The sequence below is a fragment of the Echeneis naucrates genome, chromosome 15, assembly GCF_900963305.1.
Source record: "Echeneis naucrates chromosome 15, fEcheNa1.1, whole genome shotgun sequence".
Taxonomy (NCBI): domain Eukaryota; kingdom Metazoa; phylum Chordata; class Actinopteri; order Carangiformes; family Echeneidae; genus Echeneis; species Echeneis naucrates.
This window is the reverse complement of record NC_042525.1, coordinates 8,658,471-8,678,420: the sequence shown is the minus strand read 5'-3', so window position 1 is coordinate 8,678,420 and position 19,950 is coordinate 8,658,471. Positions and strand designations below refer to the sequence as shown.

Sequence of the window (19,950 nt, the reverse complement as noted above, 5' to 3'; positions counted from 1 at the left end):
TCCCACGCAGGAAAGTAAACATCAGCACTCTGCCAATAGCAAACATTTGCTTTTGTAGCATAAATGGACACAGACAAGGCCACTCAGCCAGTAACGCCATCACTGTGTGACTACAGAAAGATCGAGGCTGGACTTCAGAAGACTTGGGAGACAAAAGGTGCCGGCTTTCAGAGTTAAGTCAGAGAAAGTAATTGGTGAAGGTAGGAAAGTATGACACTGCAGTTCCCTCCTCATTAACGCATTAGAAAACTACCTCTAGTCAATATGTAAATATAATGTGTTTGTCATTACAAAAGTTAACCAGAGTGCAAGAGACATGGAAAACCTTTGGTTGTCCAGCTCATTTTGTTTTCTGGCAGTCCAAAAAGGCAGTATCTCAATGCAGCTGCTGCTATTAACCACATCTAGAAACCACCCAATCAGAATTTGACATCAAATGATGCAGGATATGCTGCTGGGTGCGTCACTTTGTGTCATTTTTGATCATGTTAAGGGGGGAAAAAATAGAGAAGTATACAGACAAGCCAAAACAATGGAACTTTGTGGGACTCTTGGGCGGTGGAGCTGCCTTTTTAAAACAGCACACATGGGTTCTTTTTTATTTCAGTATTTATGTTTGAACACTAAAGGTCACAACACAATCTGATGTGCCTCAAAATGACATTGAACAGACACAGATTACAACCAAGTTGCCATTAGAAGTATTTTACACAGTTTGACCGCAGTAAACTTACGCAATCCCAAGTCTGAGAAATTAAAAAAGTGAGCTGTTCAGCCCATTTTTCACCCAGTGAGTATAATATTTCAAATAATGGAACAGTGTTACAATACAACAGTGTACAACGCGTTGAATGTCAAAGTTTAGCCTTAATCCATAACATCCACATAAGGCCAAAACAGTTTTACTGTCTGGAACACATGTCCACCCTTATGAATATCAGGGGATTGGTGTGAGAGAGCTAAAGTAAATGGACTCTGTTTTTCACTGCTGACCTCTGAGAGGCATGAGGCATGACTGAGAGTCCTGGAATTTTCCACACTGTCTCTTTTACTCACATGCATTGTACCTGTAGCAAAGCGATACAAAGCAGAAATCAGTAGTTCTTCCACAGTGCACAATGCTCCAACTCCCCCCATCCCCAGCCAGACCCAACCCACCCCAACCCAACCCTGTCTCCTAGAAGATACACGCATGTATCATTATATACTGGAAATAGGATTATGTGCAGAGATCACATCCACTGCTGCCATCTTGTCTTCCTGTTACCTAAACCAAGTCCAGAATCTCGAAAAATAGCTATAAACCAGTTAAATAATGCTGTAGTCACCACAAATATATATTCTACGCAAAACTGATATTTTGGCCCAAAAGAAAAACGTTTTAGTGATACATTCAGTATCGGTCGCTGTGACGTGTGCAACAACATATCCTCGTTGTGTTTTATGGGAGGCCTGAATGCTGTGTGACAGTGGAGGAGAAGCTTCTGAGTTTCACTCAGATGACTGATCTGGACTCCAAAAGTAAAACATTGGCATTCACCAAAGCACTTCGTCATAGCAACAGATTTGTCATTGATGCTAATATTTGTTTGTGGTTCAACCTGCTCAAGCAAGACTTCTGTCTTTTATGAATAACACATCCTTGCATCACCTTAATGAGCCTCAGTATTGGACAACTTGAATAAATGAGGCTCTATTATATGAGCTATTAATAGAATGACTTTTTGTTCGTCATGTTAGCTGAAAGATAGCACAGGGAGGGGGAGGATGGCAGCAGAAAGGCAGCGCTAAAAGGAGGATATTTAAAGCTCTGGCAGACAGCAAGATCTAGTGGCTGTGAGATGATTTTAGCTGTTAGTGGACAAAAATAGCAGCTTGGTTGTGAAGGATATATCCTATATAGAAATGAATGGCTGGCTCTGTGCTATGTCGGCTTACATGGAAAATACTCCCTCAGGCTCATACATGCAGGTAAACCTCATAAACAGAAAGTCGTGACAGCACTGCAGCAGCAAGTCAAAATGTGACTCATATTCAGACAGTAAAACAGAATCAAAAAGTTTTTGAAGCGCATTTTGTGAGATATCGTGCTTTTGTGTAACCTCATGCCTCCATCTTGCCTTCAGACTCTGTTTCTCACCCCCTTTATGTTCATCCCTCTCGCCCTCCTCCCTTCTTCCTACTGTATCTCTAATTACCATCCTCGTGAGGGGAGTAATTTAGATCAGCAGGGGACACGTTTACACTGACCCACTTGCTCGCTGCTTTATGTTTCTCGGGGGAATGCCTGTTTGGGTGTAAAACACAGCACTCAGCACCAAAGTGCTATAAAGCGGACTCACTCAGAGGGTTAGTAATAAACTGCAGTTGGGCCTACTGATACAGGAGAAATGCGAACTACTGTCTGTACTGCAGTTGACATTGTAACATAATGCCTCTTCCTCGGTGTGAGGCCGTGTTGCACCTGTAGACAGAAAAACAGCTGAAGACTTGCAGGAAATATTATATTACTTTATATAACTATAATACAGACCTTTTTTATTGAGAGCTGCTGTGGACAAGTGGATCTTTATGTACTTAGGAGTTAATCACCACCCTCTTTTGCCAAAATGAACATACCAGTCCAGGGAGTGCTGGGTAGACTGGAATCACCGGGTTTCACCAGTCTTTTTAAAAAAAAAGCAAAGAAAGACCAGTTTCCTTTGTTCCCGCATAAATGCAAATGTATTTCTGACAAATTGAACACGTATGTTTTTCTGCCGTTGTCAGTTTCACAACCTGCAGGAGCTGAGGCGCAGTGCATCATTGGTGACGAAAGTCTTCATACAAAGAGACTACAGTGAAGGAACCGTTTGCCGGTTCCAGACCAAGTTCCCCCCAGAGCTCGACAGCAGGGTGAGATCGCACAAACGCACTGTACACACATCCCAGCAAGTGCCATGTTGTCAGGATGGTGACTCTCCTGCAACACCTGCACACTACAAAGTAAAACAACAACAATGCATCAGGGATGAATGATGGATTCTATCTTGTTAGGGTGTACTTGTAGGTATGCAGTCATAGACTAACACACGTAAAGAGAGGAGATTTTCTAAAGTGAGCAGAGCAACTCATCCTGCAATGTTAATCTGCAGTTGTTTTTTTTTTTTGGGGGGGGGGCTTTAAGACATGTCTGAAATCCAAATGTTCTACACTGTGAAAAGTGTAAAAGATATTACAAGAAACCACAGCATGACCTTGAATATCCTGTAATTCCACTTTAGCAGATGAATGCAGAATAAAAGTGGCACAACACTTATTAGAACTGTATTAAAACTGTGTTGGTTGTCTTCATGAAAGAGGTAGAACTGAAAGAGGTAAACTACAATGATTTTATTGTCAGAGTTCACGCTCACTCATGGGCCAAGGCTGGTGTTTATCTTCAGTGTAGATTTTGTCTTCTTACAATACTATATAATCATCCATTAGTGGTTCCATAAAGGGGTGCTATTGCAGATTTGTCAAGTATTCAGCATCAGAAGCTGATCGTCCAAACACAGGGAATGAGACAGAAGCAAACAGACCCAGTGGTCTGTCAAACTTCCAGCAATTACTGTCACACTTCTGACTAATTTGTCATGTGAGTCTCAAAACTCTCATATTCTGCAAGCGAGACGTGTTTCTAAATAGTTGGACAATGTCAGGGCATTTTGGTTTGAGCCGAATGTTGCTGCTCTGTTTTTGGCAGGCTGTTTTATGGCTTAACGTCTTAAGCCAGAACGCATTTCATTTTCCCAGTTCTTATGGTTTGAGTGTGTTTGCCTTGACTTCTAAACCGTAATGCCTGTTTGTGTTTGTAAGCAGATTGAGCGAGCTTTACTTGACCAGACTGTGAAGACCCTGAACTCTTACTATGTGGAGGCCGAAAAAATCGGAGGTCAGTCGTACCTGGAGGGATGTCTGGCCTGCGCAACTGCTTACATCATCTTCCTGTGCATGGAGACACGCTATGAGAAGGTAATAAACATTGTGTATTCACAATAGACAGAATAGCCTTAAATGAATACAAAGGTTTTATCTGTGTAGATTGAGAGAAGAACTACAGTTCATAGTTCAAGTTATGAGTAACATCTGTGTTTCACTGATTATGAAAAGCTAAAATGTCTGCTATGAGAAAGAGCTACTGCCTTCTGGCTCCAACTTCAACGTCTCTCTGAGAAAATGAGCAGGTGCATTTCCCAAAATGCTGAATTATTCCTTTCAGCCGCCACAGCTTTTATAACTTCAACATAACCTGAAACCACATCAGGCTACCCTTCTGTTTTCTTGTTTTGGTATGGTTGCTACGCTTTTCGTTCTGCAGATAAAACAGACCTCCCAGAAAACACTGATCATTACTGCAGGAACTGCAATCTTGCATCGTAGTGTGCCATGATATCTTTGACCCTCTGTGGATGACAGAACACAACTGATGATGGGTAAAAAAAAAACAAATTGTGTTGCTGTGGACCTCATCTGTTCTCTAGCTTGCATATCCTGTTGCGCTGAGATACTGTCAGTACGCACTGGACAGATCACCAGTCTGTCAAAACACAGACACTTCATCAGCTCTACCACAGTAAAGTATCCTACAGACATCCTACATTTCTGTTTCTGTGGGAGAAAACTGGAGCGCCTTGGAGAAACCCACACAGGAAGACCCCCTGTGGGCAGCAGGCTTTAGCCCGCGTGAGGAGCCTCTTCTTGTGCAGTAGAATACTTTATTTGTCTGTATATGCAGGAGCACATCTTGCTCAGACATTATTCATTAACAGCTGGTTATAATAAACTCAACTGCCCATCTACCAGACTTACTCCCATATTTGTCCATTTTTATGAAAGCCAACGACAGCTCCCTGCGTCTCCAAGGTCAGAATACAGTTATTTACAAAAACAGGAGATACTATCTGTTACTCTCTTACACAATGTTGCCCTCAGCAGTCCGTCCACTCCATTTTGAAACCCCGCTCTAAAGCTAGCACCTGTGTGCCGGCGGACAAGGGATGGCACGCCATCTGTAGCGTGACGTTCACGCTCAGCGCAACCAATATGTCCGTCCCGAGAAAGGGCAGGTGATTAATCCTCAGTGCTGCTGTGCTGATGCTTGGCATTCGCTGAGACGGAACGAAAACGTCTCTACAGAACACAGACTCATACAGAGTGAGTCTCTGAGATTTTTTTTTTTTTTTTTTTTGATGAAACTAAGGTAGCGTGAAGTCACAACATGCCTCACTGTTCTGATCTCTGTCATTCACAGCATTCATCTCCTTAGACTTGTTGCATTTTGTAAACATTTCTTTATCAAAGCAGCACAGAGGCACTGGCATCTTGACCAAAAAGTACAAAGGGTCTTATTGCTGTGCTGAAGCCAAGCAGGAATGGCCTGGTCTGAGTCTCCTTTCATCTCCTTGTCAGCTGGGTGCTGCTCCATTGAGATGCTGAGATGCTATCAAATCCGTGGGAGAGTTGTTTATTTACTTGTTTAACATAATCACCTTGGCTGAAATACATTATGACAGACGATGATCAAATATACCCACCCAAGTTGAGCCTGAGTGTGCACGTACCTGTCTGTGATTGTGTGGTTTTGCTGATAAAGAGGCCACACACCAGTGAGTATGGATCATTGTGTAGAGTCATTGGAGCACCAAGAGCCCTTGATGCTTACATTTCACCCCGTCAAAGGACACTGATTGCTCCCAGCATGTTGGAGCGAACACATGTTCACCGAAGCATTCATAAAGCTTCCCTCACACGGTTTGCATCCTCCGCCTCCTATTTTATTTTCCTTCTTTCATTATTCACAAGAATTTGGCTGTGCATGATGGGACTCACACAGACACAGGTATAAGGCCCTGTTCACACATGCGTCTTGGGTGATCCAATCACAAGTGGACAGCTCAGAGAACAGGTGTGGAGCCATCCACTGAGATCCAATAAATCAGACTGCATTCAGAGACAATTTCGGCAGAATGTGGTTGTATTCTTGGGAATGTGTCCCAGGCCCTACTGAAGGACCACATACTTAATTGGAAGTATATTCTACTTTGAACACAACAAAAAATAGACTCAGTATAGATTATATATTTGATTTCTACTTTTTATTTCCAATAAAGACAGATAAGACAAGTGCTTTGCCATTGGGAATGGACATTTTTTTATGTAAATGTAGAGCAGGGAATTGAGGTCCAGTTACAAGCACTCACCTTTGTCATGTGCAGATGCATGTTAATGTTAACCAGGTCCTTGTTGCACCTGAGTGTGTCAGCGCAGTACACACTCTTGACCTGCATGTGTGTGGCACCTTAACTTCCTAAGCAATACACACATTCACAAAGCTTTTCCCAGAAGGGCAGTCACACATATGCACATACATGCCGTTCTAACAACAAGCCACAGCCTGGATATTTGACTGTCATATTGTAACGCTGAAGAAGATTGAGCTGCCCTGAAATAATTGGTCTTTTCTTTGCATGACAATAAATCTGCTGGTCAAGGCTCCACTCTGAATTTATTTGATGGAGTTTTGAACACAAGAGAGAAGAATTATGGATAATATTCTTCAATCCAAATATTGATTGCTTTCTCCTGAGGTATACTTGACAGAGGCTGGCTTAAAGCAGGGCAGTGGAGCAAACCACAGCCTTTTGATGCCTTCTTCTATGACCTTTCTCTCAGGAATTTCATTTCTTGATGGTTCCCAGATTGTAACATTTTCCAGACTTTTCATTGCAAAAGTCTCTTCTTCTCCTTCCATGGGGAGACAGGAAGAAGTATTCTTCTGTGCTTTAGTCTGAGCTAGCAGGGGTCAGTATATTAGCAGCTGCGCCTGCAGCTGTAAAAGGCCTTTGACATCACAGAGAAGTCCTGCACAGTGTGTTGCTCAGTCTCTATTGTTTTAATCTCTCAGGCTGAGTGCTCCAGTAACCTTTAGTTAATTTACAGAAGAGGAAGTGAATCTGCCCTTTTCAATAAATCGATTAAGGAATACTCAAAAACGGGTTAAATCCAAACACATTATAAATTTATAATATAATTGTAATAGTTTATTGTATGAATCTTGTTTTTGTAGTTTGAACATGAAGCTGAGAGTATCAGGTTTATTGATTCAAGGCGACGACAAGGTAACCCAAAGGAAACAGTACTGGTCAGCTAGTCATACAGGTTTTAAACAAACCCCTTGGTTAGCCAGTTTTGAGTGGAATCACTTTGGGTTTTGCCCCACAGTTATGTGCCTGGATACTAATTTCCTTTAAGGTACAGTACAGAATAAAAGATGGGGGACTGTCTTTTTTCCCTTTAACTAATACAAATGTGTGTTGTTTTAGCACAGAAACGCAGATGTGCTGAAGACTGAACCCTCCTCTCAGAAGTGGTGACAGCTTTCTCAGTGTACATGGGCGCCACTGGAGCATGTTTCAGCTGAATGACATTGTTAGGCAGAGTTTAGGAAAAGCATGGCACATCAGCACATTGTTAATGCCCACAGAGGCATAACTGAGTCTGAATAAGCTGCTCTAATGATGCCACTTTAGTTACTGGCTGTCCATCAGCAGTCATTTGGTTGCTATCAGCTGTAACCTGGGATCCTATTTTTTTGCTTTTCTTAAAAGTCTCCCCATATGCTGGGCAAACTGTGTGTGCAGTTGCACTGCATTTGACAATGTATACTACCACGCTTGCTTGAAAAGACAATGGTATGAACTTGGCGCTCAGCTTCATTACACTGCTGCTATGTGGTTTTTCAATATTTGATGCAATACTCACTTCAAAATATGCCTGTTGCCAATGTAATCTAAATAAACTGTCCACATCACGTTTTCGAGTGATTCCTATTTGCCCTGACAGTTAACCAAGGCATGACATTTAGCCTGAGAGAGCCATCTTTGGAATTAAGAACTAAATCGTCCAAATGGAAAACTTCAAAAAGAGAAAAGCTCAGGCTCGTCAATTTTAGTAATTCAATTCGTACAACCTTGCTTAACATGAGTGGCTTGGAACTATGTATAAAAATAACCGCTGTACTTAGAGCGTAATGGAATTACTTTGAGTTTAGATTATAATGTTCAGGAAAAATAAAGACGGGCAATGACTTTAGGGTCAGAATCATACACTGTATGCTAACTCCATACAGAGGAAATGAAAACTCTTTTCTGCCATTTTTCATTTTTTCCACCCAAGATGGCACAGGAGGAAATTGAAGTTGCCGCCACCATGCCCATTTTATCTTCTTCTAGCTCATGATCATTGCATTACAAAAGTAATACGCAGGTAATGAAGTCAAAACTTTTGTTAGGTTTCAGATCGTTATCATGCCTGCAATGATTCTAATAAAATCTGAAATGTATCTTGAAATGTGCTTGTGTCCCAGTCTGACCGCTCTCTGCTCCCTGTTTTCATTCCAGGTTCTGAGGAAGATATCAAGCTACATCCAGGAACAAAATGAGAAGATCTACGCTCCTCGAGGTCTGCTGCTCACGGACCCCATAGAGAGAGGAATGAGGGTTGTATCCTTTACTCATCTGCTGCCTCTCTCTCTCTCAGTTCAAGGATGAAGTCCTAGAAAGAATAGTCAGACATTAAGCCGACTGATTGGAGGTGGCAGTAGTTTAGATGTTGGAGAAACCAGACTTCATGAGTACAAGTCACACATTAGAATCAGTGAAACTCCTCAAGACATCTGGCTTGGATAAATGAATAAGAAATGCTTTCTCCCCATAAATTACCATCAAAATGCCCTTGAACAAGACACTTGTACTCCAGCTGCTGCAGAGACAATGTTCGATGGCCAAATGTCATTCCCAGGTGTAAATTTGAAGCAGGTCACGACGGAAAAAAGCATACATGCTCCATTAAGTGTCCTCAGAGGAAATGTGAAAAGACAACACATTGTGGGGAATCAGCATCTTCAGGTTTCTTTGAGCATCAAAAGCCTGTTTTATCTTTAAAAATGATGTGTTACATGACAGTGTGTGTTTGTCTTTGTCAGGCAGAGGAATGAGACTCCAGCACAGTTTCTCATCTAGCTAAGAGGCAGATGGAGAAAGAGAATGTGTCCAGTAGACCATCACAAAGGCCTGGCCTAAACTGGCCCAAAGAACAGCCTCCAAGTCCCAGAGCCAACCAATTACCAACACTTATTAGTCAATACACTCCCATACAATATGGTCTCTGTTTGTGAAGGCCAGCTAGAGACATAATTCTGCCAAAGAGCAGAGATTTGCATAATCTCTGTCTGAATCTACACATTCATTTAATCTCATTACTAAACCAGTTTGAGTAAATGATTTTTTGCTTTGCAACTCATCATCTTGAAATTCCTAAGGGCTAATGGTCCATCTTAGGTGCAGCCGAAGCCTGCTGTAGACAAAATCAAAAGTCCATGAATAGTTGAATCTGCACATCTAGTTGGAGCAGCAGTGAGACATAGCTTCACCTTGTCATGAGCTGTTTGATTTTATCGTAGCCAAAAACAAAATGCAGTTTTATTTGGAGACGAGCCTGAAATGAGGGAACAAAAGGAAACCACAAGGAAGGTATAAAGTGTGTGTGTGTGTGTGTGTTTGTGTGCGCGCGTGCACATGTGCGTTTTCTTGACATTGCAATCATTCATGACAATCGGTAATCTCACAAGTAGAAAAATCTCAGCGCATATGAGACCGTTTGTCAGGTCGTGTACGCCCACATCCACACACTAACCCACTGGGACATCAAACGCAATGTAAGCAGGACAGAGCCTCATGATCTAGAAAGCCCTGCTGTTCACTCCAGCTTTATGCATTTCCGCTGAGAGTGGATGAGCAGTTGGGGTGTAAATAATTCCTTAGAATCCTGCAGCACTTTCTCAAATCGATATTTCTTTCGAACAAGATGATCCTTGACACTGTTTACGTCCTCAGCTAGAGATCAGTGTCTTTGAGGACCGGGGCTCGGGCAGCTCTAGTCCCAGCAGCAGCATGTCGTCAGCAGGCAGCAGCGCCCGGTGACTGGAGGGGCAGCGCCAGGCTTATGGGTATCACCACAGGGGCAGCGGCACGCTGACCAACATCCGCATGCTGAAACATGAGAGCACCAGGTTCTAAGTCAAGTGGAGAGAGTCAGACAAAGAGGTGATCCACAGGATTCACTCTTTCCCAACAGGAGCCTACAATGTACCACCTCAAGAACAGGAGCTGGTTTACACAAACACACTGGATGAGCCACACAATCAATTGAAGTCCAATAGAGCCACATTAAGGTGTCTGTGAGGGCTGAACCTTCACTGTCCCACAGCTATCCAAAGCAAAATCGTTTCTTTTGTTCGTATTTCCTTTCACCCTTTTTCTGATTCCATCACATCTGTTCCTATGAGTCACATCATCTCGGTGTTGCTGATTCGGCAGGCTTACTCTTGATTAGTCCGGACATCAATGCCTGGTTGTTTGCAGGGGGTCGTTGTCACTGTGTGCGTGGGCTGAAATGTTGGCGGTCTCGTCGAAGAGCTGTGCAGCAGCTCTGAAATCTGGAAGCAGAAAAACTTGGTTCCTCCTCGAAGAACCAGTCTCATTGAATGATTGCGTTCATGTCAGGCGGGGTCAAGCCGCCTTGACTGCCGGTAAATTGGGCCTGATGTGCAACCACTTGGTTCGATGAGCCGTTCACATGAATTTGGCTTCAGTATCAAACAGCTAACAGAGAGCACACTGGATTATTTATCCTTCCCCTTGGAACAGGGATGGATACTAATGATCCACATCACAGCTGTAGGTCACAGTCCTACACACACAGATACACATAATCACTCCTGCACAGAAGTACACGCATACAAAAAGCGTGCAACCGTGCTCAGGTACTCATACTGACACATACTAACAAGGGAACTTGCAGAGTGAGCATGAATTCCCCCACACACACACTAGCCAAAAAATACTCTCTGTGGTCGCAGCTCATTTGGGAACACGAGCAGATCCAGTCCCTGAAACACTGTCCAATTTCTCCTGGAGTGAGTGCATGTATCTGGGTGTGCTGTTGGTGTGTGCGTCCCATCCTCAGCACGAGGGATCGTGCACATTCGGCTCTCAGAAAACTGACACTGAGCTATTTGCACTAAAGCTGTCTGGGTGAATGATCGCATTTGAGTGGATTTAGGCCTGAATATGATACCTAAACTATAACCAGCCCGACTGTGCAATGTACAGATGCAAAGTTTTATTTTTTATTGTTATTAAAACAACAAAGATGCCAAAATGAAGAAATTAGTTAGATTTAAAGTTAGCCTTTAAAGTAAGTTATGTCTTTCAAGTCATTTTTGGCTGTTTGTCATTTGACTCTTCTGTCTTAACAGAAACGTACGAGCAGCTTTTGTCATTTTTGTCACAGCCGTAGCTCCCTCTAGGGTTAGACTGAGGAATGTCACAACCTCTGAGTGAAAAGTCACCTGAAAGTGTGGAGATAAAGTGATTCAAAGCCTTTATTGCCCCCTAATGAAAGCTAATGGTCACCTAAACTGCGTAGTCACACTGCTGCACTGGTCTGCAGGGACTATTCCCAACACACACAAGATACTGCAGAATAAAAGGCTTCTGTTTTGTCTCTCTCAGTAAGAAAGTCCGTCCTATCAGCCAGATGTCACGACTCTGTGGAGGCAGATGAGACAGGAGATAAATCTCACATAGCAAAAAAAACAAAAAAAACAAAAAACGATAATCCGCCATTTGACAGCACACCCACACGACCAAACCCTGAGTAAGTCTGCATATTTTATTTCAGTTGCCTAGTTTCAGTTTCTTTTATCTCTGTCAGTTTTACTTTCTTTAAAATCTCCTCATATCATGAGCCTTAGTTTACTTTAGGAGGGCAGTCTTTTGCCTCATCTTCACCCACAAACGTATATATGAATGAAACCCTGAGCAGAGCACCTGCTTTTCACCCACAACCAGCCCGGCAGGTTAAACTATTCACTGGAAATTCATTGAAGAACTGAACGGGTTTCTGCCTCGGTCCAGTGGATAGTTTAGCTTCCACCTAACATTTTGCTACTCCGATGGATGAGATTAACCTACACCGAGATTTTGCCACAGCAGTTAAGTTCAGTTGTGCTTGTGTTCAGCATCCTGTGCTTTTTGATGCCTTCATGTTTCATCCCAGCGGAATGGATACCCAACCTGGGGCTGATGGACCGATCAAAACTTTTTTAAATGACTCAACGCTGCCAATAAGCGAATAAAGGAGCTCATTGGACAATGTATTGAAAAAAAAAAAAAACAAACCTCAGTGTCTGTGCACTGAGCAGGAGAAAAACCGTTCTCTACATGCTTGTCAATATTTATCTGCGCTGGCTTTGTGAAGTGTCGAGAAGTGGATTGGAATGCCATAATGCTATTTAATTTCAAAATACCACTTCTGCCCAGCATTATCCCATTAAAAAAAACATTTTTCACGTTTTTATACTCTAATTTGAGTGTCATGTCACAGAGCAGCTGTGAACGCAAATTGTCTATACAACTGTGAACTACTGTGTTCTTCTGCAAATGAAGTGTTTCAAGGTAGCTCATGGTTTTGCTATTAATAATTATAATGTCACTTAATAATGTGGAGGTACAGAGAGGGGAGATCATCAGGCAAAGCTTATGTATGTACAGATATCCAAAAAGGTCCGAAAGGATTAGTTCACTTTTATTGAGATGCCACCGGCTCTCAGGATGGTGGCGAGGCCGCCGCTTCCACACACTCTTGTGCCCAGATGATGAACCCTGACTTTTGCCCCACCCCTTCCATCACCAACATGTGATTAACATACATTGTTGAATAATATTTCTCAAGAATCACTGGACTGATTCCCGTTAAACTTGGTTCAGATGTTCTCCTTCCCCTCAAAATGATTTTTACATAACATCTTTGTGATCTCTCGCTTTTTCCTCCAGAGCCACCACAAAGTCAAAATTTTGAAGCAAACTGTAGCATTTAGCCTTTGATGAGTCCAGTATATCTAAAAACAACACCCCCATGTCTATGTGGAAGACTAGAAGAAATTATAGGAAGAATGCTCACATTAACCAGCACCTCCCTCTTAATGAACATGAGGTCATGTGAGTGGTGCATTAAGAGAGATCTATCCTTTAAGACTGAGGTGTAACAAGAAGCAGTGTATCATATTATCAGGTTTCATGTAGCTTGTTCTTTGACTTTTGAAGAAAATCAAGAGCTGAGATTATGATATGTAATGTATTGTTGGATGAAGATGTGTGTTGATTTACAAGAGTGTTATTTTGGAGAAGACTATTAAAAACGTGATTGAATTGGTGATGTATGAAGTTTCACATGCCATATATCTGTACTGTACTGTGTTATAGCGTGCAGCAAGCTGTTTGAGATGTGTGGAGTCATCAGTAAACCCAGATTCTGTGTGTATGTCATGCTGTTGCAAGTGAAAGGTTGTGCATAGTGCCAAATGATGTCTTCCTAAAAATATAATGTGTAGATGGTGTGTACATTTGTGGTACCAGCCTGTCTGAGTTTCTTTCACTTCTGAGCATCTTTGCTTCAGGGACAATAAAACTGCATTGATGTTTAATGCTGCATGATGTGTGTATAAACAAGGCGTCTACCAGATGATATAAAGTGAAATCCCTGATCAACAAAGTCTCATAGCTGTGCTGCTGAGAGAGAATAATTTCTATTGTATCTTGATGCTATTTATGTGTTTACATCATATCTGTTTGTTCTCAAAGATGATTATTATTTGGATGATGGGGAGAAGAGTTTCCAAGAGATAAATAAAGTGTCTGATGAAGTCTATGGAAAGAGAAAGCATTGTTGTGGCTTCAGGCTTCTTTTTTTTTTCTGGTATCAAACTGGATCTAAGATTCAGTTTGTGCTGCTGTTTTTGCACTCAATGTTGTGTCTCTCAGTATTTCCAGTGCAGGACGTGTCACAGTGAAGTCATACCACCCGAGGGCGAGATTTCCAGGTCATTGGTTACGGGAAGGTAAAGTCCTGGGCCATGATTATGTACATAAATCTTTCATTCTTTCTAGTTTATACAGGAATGTAAAGTGTAAAAGTAGAATTAATTCTATTGCTTAGTCTTTTAATGTAATAATGGTGCTTTGTCAGCCAGATGTGTAAATACGTGACTGTTTTTCCAACACAGTCTCCATATCACCACCACAGGGTGATAATATGCCTGTTTCTAGCCTTACCTGTCTCCCCAAACATTTTCTACAGCAGTGATAGTCCATTTTATTTTTTGAGTCCATGTGTCTGAACCTGTGTTTGTGTCTGTGCGTGTGTGTGTGTGTGTGTAGAAGAAGTGTGCCGTAGATCCATCATGGCCTGCTCATAAGGGCCCAGAGTGAATGATAACACTCTGGCAGACATTGAGGCTGAGTTACGACCACAGGACTGGACACACGAGGAGCAGTGAGAGTGAACTGATATTTACTCAGACAGCAGCAGAGTGAAGAAACATCTCAGCACCTGACGGGAAACTTCGCGCTCAAGCTAACAAGGTACCTCTCTCCTCCAAACAGATCTCCTTTCTCTTAAAGGACATCTTTTTTCTTTTGCCTACTTCCTGGCTTTTGCCAAAGCAATTGTTTGGATTTTCCATGTAAGGTTATTTGGCTGCACAACATTTTCTCTTTTGTACTTCTTCCACACCCTTTCTGATCTTTCATTCCTTGTTCTGTAAACAGGAAAAAGTGGCCAGCTTCACCTTCTGTCTGAACCTGACATCTAAGAGGAAAAAAGTCACTCTGCTATTGATTGGTTAAAATGTTTATTCCTAAAAATGACAAAGAAAATCTGAACTCCACCACTTCCTCTGTGTTCCAAAAATGTTTTGACTGGCAGTGGTGCTTGGAAAAGGAGGTTTAGTCATTATGGCGAAGTTTGCAAATGTGCGCTTCCATGTAATGCATCAAACACAAAGGCCATTGGAAAAGCTTTTGGCAATGGAAAGAGCCAGGCATGTGGAAGAGGATGTTCACTCATATGTTCTATGTCATCTGTGATTGGGATCACACAAGAATAGTCCTCTTTTTCAATTCTATCAACAAAAACTAAATGAAACCAGAATTCTATGAAATACAATCATATTTTTTAACTTTGCTCATTCACTGCGGTGTCTCATGAGGCATCAAAACTCTGGCAGTGGCAAACACATTTGCTGGAATTCAAAATCACAATAAGTTACAATTGTGCATGAAATGATGTCCTATGTGGTGTAACAAACAAAGATTCAGTAATCAGATGGTGCATCTGATTTTTAACACTGATTTTTGAAATTTCATACTGAGACGATCGGAAACTTCAGGATCTGTGTTTGTGTTTTGGCCACACTTCATTTATTGTGCTTAGCCCAGTTCTGGATACTTAAATTGATCCCCATCCACACTATACTGCTGCCCTGCCTGTTGGCTTTGGCATGAATACCCGCTCAGTTTATTTAACCTCAGTGTGATTGACAGCTCTTGTGTTGTATTTGCTTCTGGACCTCCCCCAAGTGCAGCCCAGAATGCTACATGAAAACACAATGTTAAGCTTAAGAGGCTGGAAACGTGTGGTTCCAGTTAAAATGTCACTTTTGATCACTTTGGTTAATTGTGATAGTGGATATTGTGTTTCATTCTGTTGGCAAATAAATTGTGCCTTGTCAGTCACTTCCCTTTTAACGGCTTTTCAGCGGAGCAGGGATGAGATCCTGCAGAGCACAGAGGTGAGACAGGAGGAGGAAGAGCTTTCGCACTCTGCCTCTGTTTCATACACCCAGCAACAAGCAGAAGGCTCTCATCCAATGTGGTGGATGGTAATCCCATGCACTTTAATGTGTCAGTGTTCCTGCACATGTGTGTGTTCAGTATGAAAAGCATGTTGCGTGTTTAAAAACAAAAAGACGTTATTACAGTTGTGCCCACATGAAGTACTTTTCTTACAGTCAACAGTGTATTTTATGGTCTCCATATTCAGAGTTATTGTGTTTGACTCGACTTGAACTCTCTGCTAAAAGTGTTCTTTTCTTCGGGTGAGAATAAAATAAAGTCAGAACAGCCCGGGCTGGTACGGTGGCTCGGCGGTTTGCTCTGCAGCTGCAGCTTGTCTTTACTTACATGTGCATGTCTTTCTAACTCAGGCAGACTGCAGACCACTTTGATGTTAAACAATGATCTGCTCAGTGAGGGAGCATTAACTGTTTTCAGCAGTCTCAATAGTATGCCCCAAACTTTTGTTCTGTTCACAACCTGTTTATCTTTTCACCTTCTCAGACTTGGTTGTAGTTGTGTTGCTGTGTTTCCAGGATTCAACAGCTACAGTACAGTAGCTTATACACACTTATTTATACGTATAGAAATGATTGCCAACGCTCACTGTAGGCTGTCATTCCTTTTCACACTGAGAAAAGTTGTAAATGTAAAGAAAAGTCAAAAATCTTCTGATTCACTCATCTTTCACGTGTGTCTTGAAATTAGCAGCAATCGCAATAATCTGCAACCTACTTAATAGGCTGCTGTTGTGTGTGATGCCTTTTATGCTCCCGTGGTTGCAGAAGTAGGTTAGTCTCTAATGTTGCAGATGTTATTGTTTGAGCAGGATGAAATTAAATGAGTAAATTGAAATCAAATGACATCAAATAACTATTTGCAAGGCGGCATAGTGGTTAGCGCTGTTGCCCCACAACAAGAAGGTTGTGGGTTCTGTTCCTGGGCCTGGGGCCTTTCTGTGTGGAGTTTGCATGTTCTCCCCGTGTTTGCGTGGGTTTCCTCCAGGTACTCCGGTTTCCACAAAGAAATGCATGTTTAGGTTAACTGGTGACTAAATTGCCCGTAGGTCTGAGTGTGAGTCGATGTTTGTCTCTGTGATGGACTGGCGACCTGTCCAGGGTGTACCCCGCCCTCGCCCCATGTGAGCCGGGATTGACTCCAGCTGCCCCACGACAAAACGGATAAGCTGTAGATGTGTAAGATGAATGGATGAATAAATTAAATAAATAATTAATGAAGCACTCATTTTGTGGTAAGCCGCAAAAAATGTGCCCTGTTCTACATTTAGACCTACACTGGCCTGAAGATACGGGACACAAAAAGTTTACGCATGGCTACTATGCTTTCCATCTACATTTTTTTTTTTTTTTTCTTTAGGCCATTTCTGTCCAGTACAAATAATTCCCTGACATATCCTTCTGTATCTGATCTTCTCTCAGTTTCTGTGAACACTTTGTGGTGTGTCTACAATGTGCAATGGCTGTTTATAGGACATTTTGTGATTGGTGGTCACAAGCACAAAAAAAAAAGAAAAAAAAAATCATTTGGATTATTTTTCCACATGGAGCACAAACCCACACACAAACAGACTTAACATGGTTACATCTCTCTCACACACACACCCATTAGAATTTGTGTTCCAGGTTTTTATTTTGCACAGGGACATGTCCACTTGCAGTTCAGCAGAAAGAAACACAGCTGGAGCCTCTGGGACACACACAGTGTCTTGGCAGTGGCCGTGCCAGATACACACACAGACACACACACACACACAGCTCCATGAGCATCGGTCAATGGCTCTGATTCTTTTAACTGTGAATGTAGCCGTACAGAGTGAAGCTTTAAAGCTTTACCTTATTCTTCATGGTGCTGTTTATGTGTATACATGTGCCATTTCTCTGTCCCCCAGAAATAGAATTTTACTTCCAGGAATAGCTAAAGAAAATGCTTAAGCAAAGTAATCAATCACTGTGTGTATCATTTTTTCATTTATTTTCTTCCACATTCTCTTCTGATCTTCAGTTTCAGTGGACAGAAAAGCGTTTTATCTGAAAAGAGCTTTGTATGAGAGCCTGTGATACAGCAAACCCCTCCATGTTAGAAAGGGCAGAGTGGATACAGTAAATACTGCGCACAGTTTGTTTAGCTGCATGTAATTATAGCTAAGACATATTAATCTTCAGTGGTATCCTTTCTCTGTTTACTAACTTCACAAGTAGCTGAAAGGCCACAACTCATTTCAGCATATTTAAAGGAGAGGATACAAACTAGATTCGCATCGATGTCTTTGACTAAAACTGACTACACTGCCATTGGTGTGGTTGGGTTTAAGTATAGAAGGATGTGATCAATAGGGTTAAAAACATGTATATGTCTTTTTGAAGCGTGCAATTGAGATAAACACTTGTTGTTCATGCAAACTGTAATCTTACATATCCAACCTTGATCACGCAGTTCCAGTGTGAGCAAAGAGTGCAATTCAAGCTACAAAAAATTTCCATTCTGCTCGTACAAAAACACTTTTACAACCTCATTTGACCTTCTCTGATGAATTTGTTGGTAAAAATTTCTGATTTCATTTTAAGCTGTTTGACTTGAGCGGACGTGATCTTGTTGAAACTCCCCCCCCCCCCCCCCCCCAATAACTTTTGCTCTCCACGGATTCTTTGGCTTACACAGAGAGCATGACAACATTGTCAATGCGGATCCAAAGGAGATCCATGGTGAGTCATTTTAATCGTTTTCACATCAATCATCATTTGTTTATTCGTATTTCATGCTCTGATGCTGCTTTCGTTTTCATTAAAAATCTGTGAAATAAGTTCAGTCTTTAGATGTCAGCCGAAATGCTTGATATTTACAGATGGCTCCTGTGGTCCAGGTCCAGCTCATTAGCAGGTTGATGTCAAGGGGCTGAGTCTCGGTGGAGTTTCTTAAATGGAATCTGTGAGGTCTTTTGGCAAAAAATGTCCAAAATATATAACACTTGTCTCAGCGAGCAAATAGGGAGAAATCCATGAAGAACACACACGCACACACACACACATCCATCCTCTACCCTGGAGCCTGCCCTTGCCAAAACTTGATGATGGATCTATCCCCTGTGAGGACAGTGATTGTGTGCTAACGCTGGATAAGATGCGAGCTGTGTTGCGCAGCCTCTGCACTGGGACTGCTGAGGGGAGAGATGATGCTGCTCAGGCGAACAATGTGGAGACAAATATCAGTCAGTCAGCATCAGCTGTCAACATCTTTTGGAGGTTTTCACTTTTTGTTCGTATTTTTAACCAAAATATTTATGGAAGTGAGACGTTTAACTGAGATGTGCCAGCACGACTAAATCTGCGGAGTTAAATTTAAAGAAATGAATGTGTTTATGTGTTTGGCCTGTTTGATTCAAGGGCTTCATTGCATTAGAGTAAGTAAAGTCACAACGGCCCATATTCCTAATTTGAATTATGCTTATCATTTTTCTTATTGTCAAAAAAAATCAAACAATTGATCATTCAGACAGAAAAGTATTTCCTATTTCTCCAAAGCCTGATAGAGTTCCCACTTTGCCACGGACATTCACTGTTTTTCAAATACTATTCAGAGACATGGAGTCACTCCGTTGAACTGAGTGACACCTAGTTTATTTTCAGCCAGTCCCACATTAACCATCCTGCTGCTGTAAATACTGTCGCACTCAACATTCAGATAAAAATAGTCCCCAACAAAAACACTATTTACCCCAGTTTGATTAATATTTGCTGAAAGCTAGAGCGGCCAACTGAGAAAAATAATTTATTCGGAAACGTATTTGAAAGATTATATATGACTGACCAGGAACCTACACATGATTGATTAGCTTTTTCATGCACTTTGTTGACAATAACAAAAATTGATCATATCCCCAGCCTGATCTTTTGTAGTTCTCCATTATTTCACAGGTGTTGAGTGATAAATTGCTGAATAAAGTTCAGATTCAAATACACTTCCCAGCTGGGCTGAAACGTTCCTTAGATTTCAAACTTCGTACATCTTAAATCATCAGAAATTGATGTTATACTTTATTGCACTTTAGTTTTCATCACGGCGTCTTCTTTACTACATCCTTGTCCTACCAGTCTTGTTTCCTGATTTGATTAGTTTTCATTAGGAGGAAAAAGTAATCAATATGAAGGAAAGATTTACTGATCGTGAATACTCC

General features: G+C 41.6%; 1 protein-coding gene across 1 annotated transcript in view; it reads left to right on the top strand.

Moving 5' to 3' along the window:
* golga7bb (golgin A7 family, member Bb) overlaps window positions 1-10,290 on the top strand; it is a 13,410-nt gene extending 3,120 nt beyond the window's left edge. Inside the window, exons 2-5 of the mRNA XM_029521504.1 lie at window positions 2,770-2,895; window positions 3,844-3,996; window positions 8,424-8,525; window positions 9,918-10,290. Coding sequence (XP_029377364.1) covers window positions 2,770-2,895; window positions 3,844-3,996; window positions 8,424-8,525; window positions 9,918-10,004 — 468 coding nt within the window. The 3' untranslated portion in view covers window positions 10,005-10,290. The remainder of the gene's footprint in view (window positions 1-2,769; window positions 2,896-3,843; window positions 3,997-8,423; window positions 8,526-9,917) is intronic.
* The last annotated feature ends 9,660 nt before the right edge of the window (window positions 10,291-19,950 follow it).